Source organism: Misgurnus anguillicaudatus, chromosome 1, assembly GCF_027580225.2.
Source record: "Misgurnus anguillicaudatus chromosome 1, ASM2758022v2, whole genome shotgun sequence".
NCBI classification, from domain to species: domain Eukaryota; kingdom Metazoa; phylum Chordata; class Actinopteri; order Cypriniformes; family Cobitidae; genus Misgurnus; species Misgurnus anguillicaudatus.
This window is the reverse complement of record NC_073337.2, coordinates 10,951,731-10,962,829: the sequence shown is the minus strand read 5'-3', so window position 1 is coordinate 10,962,829 and position 11,099 is coordinate 10,951,731. Positions and strand designations below refer to the sequence as shown.

Here is an 11,099-nt window from a genome sequence, read left to right as displayed (position 1 = left end):
TGTATCTATTCATATACTTTAATAGGATTAAATACATACAAATACCCCACAAACTTAAACATGAAACAATACATTTAAGAATAATTTTTTTGGTTTCTGTCTGTCCTTAATTTGTGAAATTCAGTCGATAACCATATATTTATTACACATATCAAAGTCACAATATCACACTGTTCATAATCACTGTTGTGAGAGTAATCTATATGTAAAAAACACATAATAAAAAAAATACCAAAACTCAAGAGTTGTTTTTTTAATGTTTATTTTAAGGAAATAAAGTTACAGTTACAATATAAGTTACAATTAACAATAAAATAATTTATTATAAATACTAGACATAATTTACATTGAATTTCAGAAAAAAAAACAATATATATTTTTTAAGTATATTTTATACATATATACAGCTTTTTACACAAAACAGATTAGAAGTGAAAGGAGGATTAGAGTCTATAAATAAAGTTGTGTTGAATGATGCTGGTCAGTTGAGTTCTTTCTCATCTTCTTCATCACTGTCATTTTCATCATCGCTGTCTGAATCCTCATACAGGCAGATTGTGGCCTGAACCGGATAATTCTGCAGGAGAATCTCTGCGTCCCGGTACAAATAATCAAAGCACTGAGATTTGGGCCAGAATAACCTAAAGATGGAGAGTTTGAAAATAAGTTAATGGATGATAGCAGGACATCAGATAAATGTGTGAATAGATGAATACACAAACACAAAATGCTTCAGAGTGATTTACGTACTTTACAGGATGTGTCATGATGGTACAGTGTTGATCATCAGCTCCTGTTAATGCTGGTTTCTTATAAGGCTGTTGAAAAAAAGATGATATGTTAAAATTATATAATTTTCTCATTTTGACACATAAATGAGTCTGTGGCAAAACGCCATAGGTTAAAATGCATAATGATACCAGTCCATACTTTAAAAACATCACTATGGAGACTCAACGTACCGAGTAAGTCGCAGCTTTGCGTTCATGACGCGCTCGACGCGTCCAGGGTCTCCAGGGCTGCGTCGCGTCCTGTGAGTTTGTGGCAGAGTTTAATCCGTTTGTAAAAGCGATTCGCTCCATAGTGTCCGTGAAAAGGTAAAGCAGAGCTGAAGAAGTAAATCCTTGTTGATTTCTGTTCGAGTGATGCTCAGACTGAAGCCTCGAGCCTTTATATACACGCACGAGCGCGCTCGTGCCAAACGGTTTGTTCACGCCTGGGGTCTGACACGCGTGATGGTGAAGGTGTGAGGTCACACTCCCGCAAACAACAGATGGTGAGCTGACACATTTCACCTTTAATATCTGTGGAAACTGCGCCGATTCGTTTATGCATACTTTTGCTTATTGCACATAAATAACCTTTTAGAATTTGATGTTTTAGAATTTGATCAGATCATTTTTATAGTCTTTCATCTATCGTCACCAGTGAATCTCAAACTATGAACCCACTCTTAAATAATATATCAACACAGTTTCATAAAGTCGTGCAATACATACGCCAGATTCCAATTTTGCGTACTCATTATAGTGCATTTTTTCGTGTCGTTTAATGTATTGATTTCTTCTTTTTAGTAAAAATTGTAAAAAAAACATTTTTTATTATGGCTACTTATGTTGGTTTGTGCATCAATTGCCCTTTAACTTAAGTAATTACAAAAACACAGCGAAACAACAACAACAGTCTTATGGTTTTACAAAACAGTTACGGAAATATCCTTACAACTGTTTACGTTTAAGTCTTGTTTTATGATGTTTAGGGAAAAAGACAAAAAAAAACTTTGCAAGCAAGAATGATTTTTGTAGTTTGATGCTATACCATTCAAAACGTGGGGTTTTAATTTATTTCGTGTATTTAGGTTCACGTAATGCATAACAGTTTGTTTTGTTTGTAGTTTGTGCGTACATGCTCGTGGTTTGTGTGCACGTGGCACGCAGCGAAATGTTCAAATTTACGTTAATAAAACCATGAATCGGTATGGAATATTAACTAGTTAGATCTGGCAGTAGTTGTGATCCCGAGGTGTAAAATCAACATTTGTTGAACCATTTGTTTCTAAGCACAAACCTGACGCGTGCCGATCTGCTGCGCCCGCGCTCCTGCTGTGACGCGTGTCGCGCCAAATGAACAGAAAGTTTCAGTCACTTCACAAGCAGGCAGCCAGTGACGATTCAATCACGTGCATTTCAGGTTTATCCTTACACCTTTTGACGTTTAGTTCCATTAATGCTCATAATAAATTCATGTTTCTATAACGGTAAACACTCATATCCTAATTTTAGTGTTATACAATGCCATTTATTAAAATAAAAGTTAAAAAATACATACATCAATTATTTAATAATATATTTGTAAAATAATTATTTTTTTAAACATTTTATTTCATATAACCAGCACACTATAAAGTGTGTCTGTCTGTCTTAAAAAAAAGTCCTACTTGACAGTCGTGTTTTTATTCCACTTCTGCCTGCAACCGGATGATCTCGCCAGTCCACGCAAACTAGTACAACTAAACACACCTAAACTCGTGATATAAATGGCATAAAAAAATAGTATTTGACCACTGGAGGTCACTGTGTACTTGTAATAAAATTTTAAAATTAATGTGTTGCGGATCTGTCTGGTGGTATGAGAGTGATGTCTTTATTATTTGTGTTTGTGTGCGTGCGTGCGTGCGTGCGTGTCACATAAAACATCTGAACTTCAGAGATCAAAAGAAATAGGCTATTAAATGAAATTATATAACACACTAGCCCAGTGGTTCTCAAACTGGGGCCGTGACCCCCCTGGAGGCCCTGAGATGGCGTTAGTGGCTTATAAGAAATACTCCTCAAACTATTATTTCACAGTAAATTGAGGGTTTACAAAATGTTAGGGTTTGAGTTAAGGGTAGGTTGGGGTATCTTTGATTAAAACATTGATCCAGGATCAACAAAAAATATTGATCCAGGATCACATCTTACTTGGTGAAATCACGGCGACCGATGGTGCCAGGGTGCCCTAGTTTAATGACATTTAATAAAATACATTAATTTATCAAGATTTTGCTTATTTAAACCTCAGAAAAATATGGCTACTAACCAAAATTAATACATTGTATACTTTAATTTGTTTAATTAAAATTTTAAGTCTTGTGATGTTTTATGTCATACATTTTCTTTGGGGGTGTCCACGAAAGGATGCATCGAACAAAAGGGGCGCCTTATTCATGCAGTGTGTGCGTGAGAGAGAGAGAGAGGGAGAGAGAGAGAGAGAGAGAGAGGGAGAGAGAGAGAGGGAGAGAGAGAGAGAGAGAGAGAGAAATAACTGAGGTCACAGTGTTATTTTCTTTCCTGGTGAGTCATGCATGTTTCTCCTTTATTCGTGGTTTTACTGATTCTTCCAATGTTCCTTTTGAATAGGTGCTCTCTGTTTTATGAATCACAGGATATTATATCTGATAAGAATAAAAGGGAAATTAAATCTTTCCTGCTACAGTTTGCTATTAAACTCATGGACAACCGTAACAAACATGCACTAAAGTTTGAAATCAGAAGATCTCTATGAACTCAAATATTTCTCATGAAACTTTCAGCTAGGCTGTCCACTTGACAGCTCAGTACTGAATATAATCACATACAAACATACAATGAAGACCTTACAGCAGCTGTAGTCATGTGGCCTCTCCCGCTCTCTCTTTCTCTCTCTCTCTCTCTTCACATGATGGTGGGTGTTTGTGATTTCATGAATTACGTGCAGCAAGAACACACAGAGAGAGAGAGAATGGAAAAGAAACAGAGACATAGTGAGAGAGAACGGTAGAGCATCCAAACCGTCAGGTGCTTCAGGTTTCTCTCAGCTGCTCCTTTAACTTCAGTATCCTCATGGACTTTCTGCCGATGAAGAAAATCAATAACGGATCCTGATGTTGTTCTGTGATTTCTGATGAGATGATGTTTTGCTGAAACATGACAGCACAAATAAACCAGAGTCGCTCAGGTGGTGATTATGAATGGCGTTATGAGTATTATGATGATGAAGAGCCTGTGTCCTTCGAAAGCCTGAAAGCAAACAGATGTGAGTATGTGATATGTTTATCCTCTTTTGTACATGACCACAATTTATAATGTAATAAAGAACAAAACCACTTCTCTCTTTAAAATACATCACATTCCTGTCAGAGACACGCGCAGTCTGACATACAGAGTGTACATCACAAAAATATGATAATTACTGGATCATACTCTATAGTGATGGATTGTGTTTTATCAGACTCTATAGTTATCGGTTTCTGGGTTGGTCTGGCAGTGTTTGTCATCTTCATGTTCTTTGTCCTGACTCTTCTGACCAAAACAGGAGCATCACATCTGGAGTGAGTAAACACAAGCACATTGACACTTGGAGTTCACAGTTGTTTAATTAAAAAACTTAATTTGTCAAATTAAGTCAGTTTTGCAAAATTAAAATCAGATACAAGTCAGTTAGTGACAGATAAACAATACTGAAAAAAATCACTGCATACAACAGAAGTGAAACCTTTCTGCCAATCTCACAGATTGTCTGGATGAAATGTTCTCTACGATCACAGTTTTTTTATTCATATTTGTTATAGTAGATTTACAGTCCATGAGTGTTTCCATAGAAACAGGGAGACGTCAGAAATCAATGGTTAATTAAAGTTGGTCTGTAATCTTGTATTCAAATGAGGAAAACCACTTCAGTTGCATAAATTAAATTAAATATGCTAGATTTAATGAATCATTAAAGTGTGCAGTTCACCTTCATAGAGCTATCATTTGATGTTTACATGAACATTCATACACCGTCACATAAAAATATATAGGACTTGAAGACGGATTTAACATGAAGTTAAGCTAGTTTGGAACAAACTGTTGGTTTGTATTTAATAATAAATATACACTTAATTATTTATACAATAAATTAAAAAAAATAAAAATGTATATAATGAATATATAAAATTAATATACAATTTATTATATGCGTTTCATATTATAGAAACTTAAAGCAACACTAAAGAGCTTTTTACCTTAAAATAACGTTTCCAAAAAAGTTTCAGTCGTTCATCCACTCGAAACAGGGTGAACGGCACTTTCACATTCGCTTTGCAGGCCTCTATCGGCCAAAACCGCACTAAAGAAGTTTCCAACTGTCGGGTCGCGGTCCTGTAGTTCGAGTGAAAACTACAAAAACTTGCTTTACGGCAGACCTACAATCCAATCAGAGCCAGCTTTGCTGCAGTATTTACGACAGTGGTAATGGACAATTCCGCTTCCAACCTGTAGGGGGAGCAAAGAGCAAAATCTCTTTAGTGTTGTTTTAAATGAATATAGAAAGAGCATGTAAAGTACCACACTAATCCTTCATCATATAACACAAACACAGGAATTTAACGGTTTTTTTTGTTTCTCATTAGTATTTCTGACTCCAGTGAAAAGCATCATGGTGACGGTGTGCAGATAGAGGCCGAATGTCCTCAGGCATTTCCTTTACATCCACTGTTTGACGAAACGCGTTCCCTGTTTCACTTTTACATTCACGAGGAAGAGCAAACTAATATCAATAGAGATGCTGTGATTGGCCGAGGGATGCGTTGTGGACGGGACCCCGTTGACAGTGTTGGACTCTGCTTGCAGGGCACAATAAAGGATGGCAGAAGAAACCAAGATGACCACTTTCTGTCCAACTTCAACATTCCAAACTTTGTCCAATCTGAGCACAGCTCCAGCCTAGACAATGACGACCTGCTTTTGTGTGGACCGCCAGTTATCACAGATTGCGAATCACCTGTCCTTAACAGTTAGCAGGACATCAGATTAGAGCCCAACTATTTTTCCTGTGATTATAATAAACATATACTGATCAGATACTAAAGACACACTTTAGATAAAGGTCCATTAATGAATCATTTAGACAATAAGAGAGTGATTATGATCTGTAAATTGTTCATTTGCAAGTGTATCAAATATCTTAATGTTTCTGTCTTTTTTTCAACTCTGTAGATTCACAATAATTTTCTGTTGTAAGATTAGATTTAATATCAGTGACTGTGTTTCTATGTGTGTCTTAAAGAAGGTTGTTTATTTCTGGTTTGCGTTAAACAAGACTTAAAGGTGCAGTGTGTAAATTTTAGCGGCATCTAGTGGTGAGGTTGCGAATTGCTTTTGAAACGCATAGAGAAGCTACGGTAGCCGCCATCGGAAAAACATGTAATTGACGGAGACAACTTAGCAAAAAAAGTTTGTCCGCTAAGGGCTTCTGTAGAAACATGGCGGCACAAAATGGCGACTTCCACGTAAGGTTTATTTAGATAAAAACGTCTCATTCTAAGGTAATAAAAACATAACGGCTTATTATAAAAAGGTCTTTATACACCCCTGATAATATTGTTTTGTATATTATTTTGCATTTCTGTCAAGAGATCCTTTAAAAAAATACACACTGCACCTTTAATGTTGACATCTGTTTTTCTGTTTTAAAGGTGAATACAGCATACGTTTTGGATCTCGCTTTAATGCTATGTATGTTTTTTGTAAATTAGTTTAAAAAGCTATTTTCTATATTTTGATTTTCATATTGCTGCTGTATGCAATTTGTTGTGATCATTTTTTTTTAAAGTTGTTTGCATACTTTTCTTATTCCTATTTATTTTAAAATAGAAGTCGTTTCTTCAGCAAATCAAAGTTGGTGTGTAAAGCCAGCCTTGCATTTTGATGCCCATAACAGGAAATGGACCAAGGTCACAGACAACAAGGTGTAAAGAAATATTTCATGTTTTTAATATTTTTTATAGTAATTTAAATTCAACTATTGTCAAAAATGTCCAAAAGAACATATGAAACCATCATGCATGCAACAATTTCTAAGAACTAGATTTTAAACAAAGATATTTTGATATTCTTATTTGTCATTGAACCATATATCAAAATATATTTAACATTTTCTATATACATATTTTATTATGTGTTAAAAAAAATGTATTTAGTGCTTTAATACAGAAACTCTGTAATTTTACATAAAATGTAATTATTGCCCATTAAAGTTAACATCCTAACAGCATTCAATGTTCTCTGTTATTATATTTAGTGTGAGAATAAAATGGACAGCATGCTAGACAACAATGAAATCTGTGAACATCGCAGCTGGTATATCAGCTACACGTCTACAGCACTGAGTCTGACTGTTAATGACTAAAGCAAACACTGTCATTACTTCCTCTAATAAACCAGAGAGAGAGAAATAACATTGCCCACTGGCTTCTGTGCAAAGCATTCTGGGTAAGCAAACCAAGGAGATTTTCCAAGAGACAAATTTGTGTGTAATGACTCAGGCGGCAAGAGTACATCACTTCTGAACGGAAGAAAGAGGAGAAAGGTTGTTGCCATGGAGATCAAGTGTACAATATAACATACTAGAAAAAGACAGCAAAATAACTTTCATTTGTACTTTTTCAAACAGCTGTTTTTTACAGCTGATCTGTAAAGTTATTATTACTTGTTATAGATGAGAGCTTGTTTATGTTTTGCACTTTGAACTTTAACTCTAAACATCATCCTAGATTCAGCCATCATTTGAAAGATTTAGATCAGACCAAAAAAACAACACAAACACATATAATTTTTGTATTAAGTTTAGTTTCATTTTATCTAACCTAATGCTGTATTTAAAACATGCCTGATGTTGCTACAGTCAAGAAAATAAAACATTATGGTAACACTTGTTTTTAGCTATTTCTACAGCATTTAGAGACTTAGTTCATGTTCATTTCTGCATTTACTAATACACTAATACACAGGATCTTCGAACAGTGTAGACTCCTCCAGTTTATTCCAGGGGGACACTTCTTCCTCACCAGGTTCTGTGGAGGGAGAGAGAGATAAAGACAGGTGGTTTTAATGCTTTTAACTGAGACAAGACGTGAATACGGTACTGCAGGGAAGTTGTAACTCAGAGGCTACCAGATTTATATCCTTAATGATCTTAAATTGTTCAATATATCAGGGCGGAAGGTTCACATTGGACAACCAAACCTATTGTCCCACGAGGTGTCCCTGAAAAATGAGCATCAGCGGTTCATCTTTGTCGTCTTATCGCCCTCTGCAGGTGATGATGGGATGAGTCCCAGATCCTCTCTCACTCTTCTGGAACCAATGCTGGACATGGATTGACAAAGAGACATTCAGGTAGTGAGCCTATGGTTTCTCTCTTCAGGTGAGTATAAACGGTAGAGATAATCTGCTTTATGGTTCTTGTCTTCTGGATGGGATGGTGAAGTTAAACCTTGCAAAAAATAATACCAGCGTGTACGGTCAATTATTAATACGGCTAGTAAATTAGCCAATATAACAGAGAAGGCGTCATAGGGTAGGCATTCATGGCTCATACCCAAATAAAGTTCATTAAAAGGAAAACAAAAGTGAAAGTGACATGGTTGTCAAGTAACACATACTTGAAATGTGACCATTTAACTCATCTCAATGAGATCTCAGTCGCAATATATCGGCTTTAATCTTTTCGAGCAATCATAAAGGTTGAACTGTGGCTGATACAATTATCCATCACGTTTTGAGCGCATGCACTTACTGCCAGACCGTTGAAACCATAATGCCCATTGAAACTGAGGGGGCATCTGTTACTTTGTTTCATGGCAAAATATGATGAGTTCGTTCTCCACATTCTGGACGCAATAAATTATTTATGAATTACAAAACCCAGACGCAACAGCCCTTCATTGTGCACAAGCGCAAAGATTATAGGTCAAAGTCCATATCTAGGCCTAGATTCACCACTAGAGGGGGCCCGGAATCATTATGTGCTCTGACTCTAAGGTCATATGATGCAAAAATTCGTTCCTTTTATACTTTTATATAAATTGGTTTGTAACAATTTACAACAAGGTTGTATTTGTTAACTATTAGTTAATGCAGCTAAGATGAACTAACAATGATTAATACTTCTACAGAATTGAATAATCTTAGTTCATGTTAATTTCGGCATTTACTATAAAATCAAGCATTGCATACGTAACTATTTACATTCATTTATGCACCATGATCTAACATGAATACTGTATTGACATTATCAATAATTGCTTGAAAACTTCACTGTTTGTTCATGTTAATGCATTTACCAATGTTTGCTAATACAGCCTTGTTACTAATACAACAATGTGCTTTCAATGTAATTACACAAATAATAAAACAAAAATAGTCAATTACAGCATTACATTTGCATCAAATGTTTCTTTTTATTCACTGTTTTTGCACTGTTGATCCTCACAGCCAACCACAGATGTGTAAAGTAGCAATAAAATAATTAATAAACGCTTCTCTTTTTATCTGTGTCAAGAATAACCCTTGACATTCTGCACTGATATTTTTGTAGAGGAAGGAAATTAAAGAATTCTTTAGTCAGGGCTGACGTTTGTAGATGCCCTTTAATTCTTTTTTTAACCTGTGTGGAAATTTTACTCAATGCCAATATACTAGGAGGTTGAAAGAATTTCCACATCCTAGAAGTAGCAAAAATATATCAATAAAAAGTGTCAACACTTGTGGTTCATGTAATGTCATTTATGCTATACGTTGCCCATATGTTTAGCTCTCCACAGATGAGTCTGGTATTGGCATCTCTTTCTTTAATGTGATGAACATGTCCTCATTGTTTTAGAAAGCGTGGTGTGCTCTGATTGGCCAGCTATCCAGTGCATTGTGATTTCCCGCTTACCTCAAACTTGATTTGCCGATTACCTTACCGTATTTTTTTTTCAGAACAGTCCAAGAAAAGAGATTTCAGTTGGAGACAATAACTTGCGTCATCGTAGATTTTGGGTTTTACCTTATGTACTAACACACCAAAAGAAATGTAAAATAATGAAAATAGGGGCGCTTTAAACAGGTGTGATGTGGTTTGGCCAGCAGGTGGAGTCAGATGAAACCCCAAATAACACAGAAGAACCAGCTATTCACTACTTTTATAACACAACAAGCATTGAACCACATTGTACACTTTTAACTTTGACTGTACAGAACTGCCTGCAGTTGAGATATTTCCAGCACCGACAAGATTTCAGTTATTTGCTTTAATAGACCTACTTTTTGTTTAAGTAAACATGTCAAGAGCTCATGTGAGATGAGGACGGCATACTGATGTAAAAGTGTTTTTTGGTGATGTTGGCACATGAGGATTTCTGCCTGCCATCTGGATTCCATTAGAGAAACTGAATCTGTGTGGTTAAACCGAGTCATGGCAGGCATAAGAAAACACTCTCCCAACACTACTGTACTGCTTCAAAACACCGCTCCACTACAGAGAAAGTCATTATGAATGTAACCGTACATATATATTCTCACATTTAAAGTGATTCACCTTCTGACTGTGTGTATTATAAAGTTTATCAGCCATACAGAGATACAGATGTGCTATTACACCAATAGAAGACACAGCAGTCAAAGATAATATCAAGCGTCACCATAGGAACCGAGTTACATCACAGTCTGTGGTCAAAAGGAAAATTTACTCAGTTTTACTGCCACAGATTAAATAAGTAACTAAGTACACACGCACGCACACACACACACACACACACGCACAGATATCTAATATACTTAAATACATTGAACACAAGACAAGTTTACATAGTGAAGTATATCAGATTTCTGTTTGACATTAAATACAAACTAAACATATTAAGAGTTTCTGCATACAGAATTTATGGTTACTGTTGATCAGATCTGTTAAGTGTGTGTTTGCTTGTGAGCGCGTGCATGTGTGTGTATGCGTGTGTGTTTGTTTTAGTTGGTAAGTAAATAACTACATGTGGATTCCTCAGCTGACACATTGTAGAAACCATCTGAAAAAGCTCTTAAAAGAGCCCCAAATATGCAGTTTGTGTACTTAAAGTGACTTTTAAAACCTGTTGGACTGTTTAAGTAATGACAAAAATGCTCTCAATAATTCAGAATCGTGCCGTTCGTACTTCTGCAGAAACTCTTGTGTTCAGGTGAAATAAATGAAAATAAATTCCCAAACTCATAATTTCCACTGAACTCCAACCTGTCTGTCTACAAACAGCTCAAGCCAAAGCATGTCCTTTCACACGT

General features: G+C 35.8%; 2 protein-coding genes across 3 annotated transcripts; one reads left to right on the top strand and one right to left on the bottom strand.

Annotated features, from left to right (window-relative positions):
- Positions 1–245: 245 nt before the first annotated feature.
- Positions 246–2,431, bottom strand: ripply2 (ripply transcriptional repressor 2). Of its 2 annotated transcripts, XM_055190675.2 has the most exons (4): positions 2,068–2,431; positions 963–1,108; positions 751–818; positions 246–641 (listed from the first exon to the last, which is right to left on the bottom strand). In XM_055190675.2, the coding sequence occupies exons 2-4, from the start codon at positions 1,080–1,082 to the stop codon at positions 482–484; spliced, it is 348 nt and encodes a 115-aa protein (XP_055046650.1). In that variant the 5' UTR covers positions 1,083–1,108; positions 2,068–2,431; the 3' UTR covers positions 246–481. The 2 variants fall into 2 exon arrangements, with proteins under 2 accessions (XP_055046650.1, XP_055046649.1); XM_055190674.2 differs by lacking the exon at positions 2,068–2,431 and having other exon boundaries at positions 963–2,047.
- Positions 2,432–3,918: 1,487 nt separating this feature from the next.
- Positions 3,919–7,191, top strand: mrap2b (melanocortin 2 receptor accessory protein 2b). The gene is made up of 3 exons (XM_055190673.2): positions 3,919–4,056; positions 4,252–4,351; positions 5,414–7,191. The coding sequence occupies exons 1-3, from the start codon at positions 3,948–3,950 to the stop codon at positions 5,799–5,801; spliced, it is 597 nt and encodes a 198-aa protein (XP_055046648.2). The 5' UTR covers positions 3,919–3,947; the 3' UTR covers positions 5,802–7,191.
- Positions 7,192–11,099: the final 3,908 nt, after the last annotated feature.

What these genes read in the sequence shown, in the direction of transcription:
- ripply2 (XM_055190675.2), bottom strand. Translation starts at nt 1,082, where the DNA reads ATGGAGCGAATCGCTTTTACAAACGGATTAAACTCTGCCACAAACTCA. An exon ending in GCAAAGCTGCGACTTACTCG is followed by an intron (nt 819 to 962) that starts GTACGTTGAGTC and finishes TTTTTTCAACAG; the next exon opens with CCTTATAAGAAACCAGCATT. An exon ending in ATCATGACACATCCTGTAAA is followed by an intron (nt 642 to 750) that starts GTACGTAAATCA and finishes CTCCATCTTTAG; the next exon opens with GTTATTCTGGCCCAAATCTC.
- mrap2b (XM_055190673.2), top strand. Translation starts at nt 3,948, where the DNA reads ATGACAGCACAAATAAACCAGAGTCGCTCAGGTGGTGATTATGAATGG. An exon ending in AAGCCTGAAAGCAAACAGAT is followed by an intron (nt 4,057 to 4,251) that starts GTGAGTATGTGA and finishes GTGTTTTATCAG; the next exon opens with ACTCTATAGTTATCGGTTTC. An exon ending in ACAGGAGCATCACATCTGGA is followed by an intron (nt 4,352 to 5,413) that starts GTGAGTAAACAC and finishes GTTTCTCATTAG; the next exon opens with TATTTCTGACTCCAGTGAAA.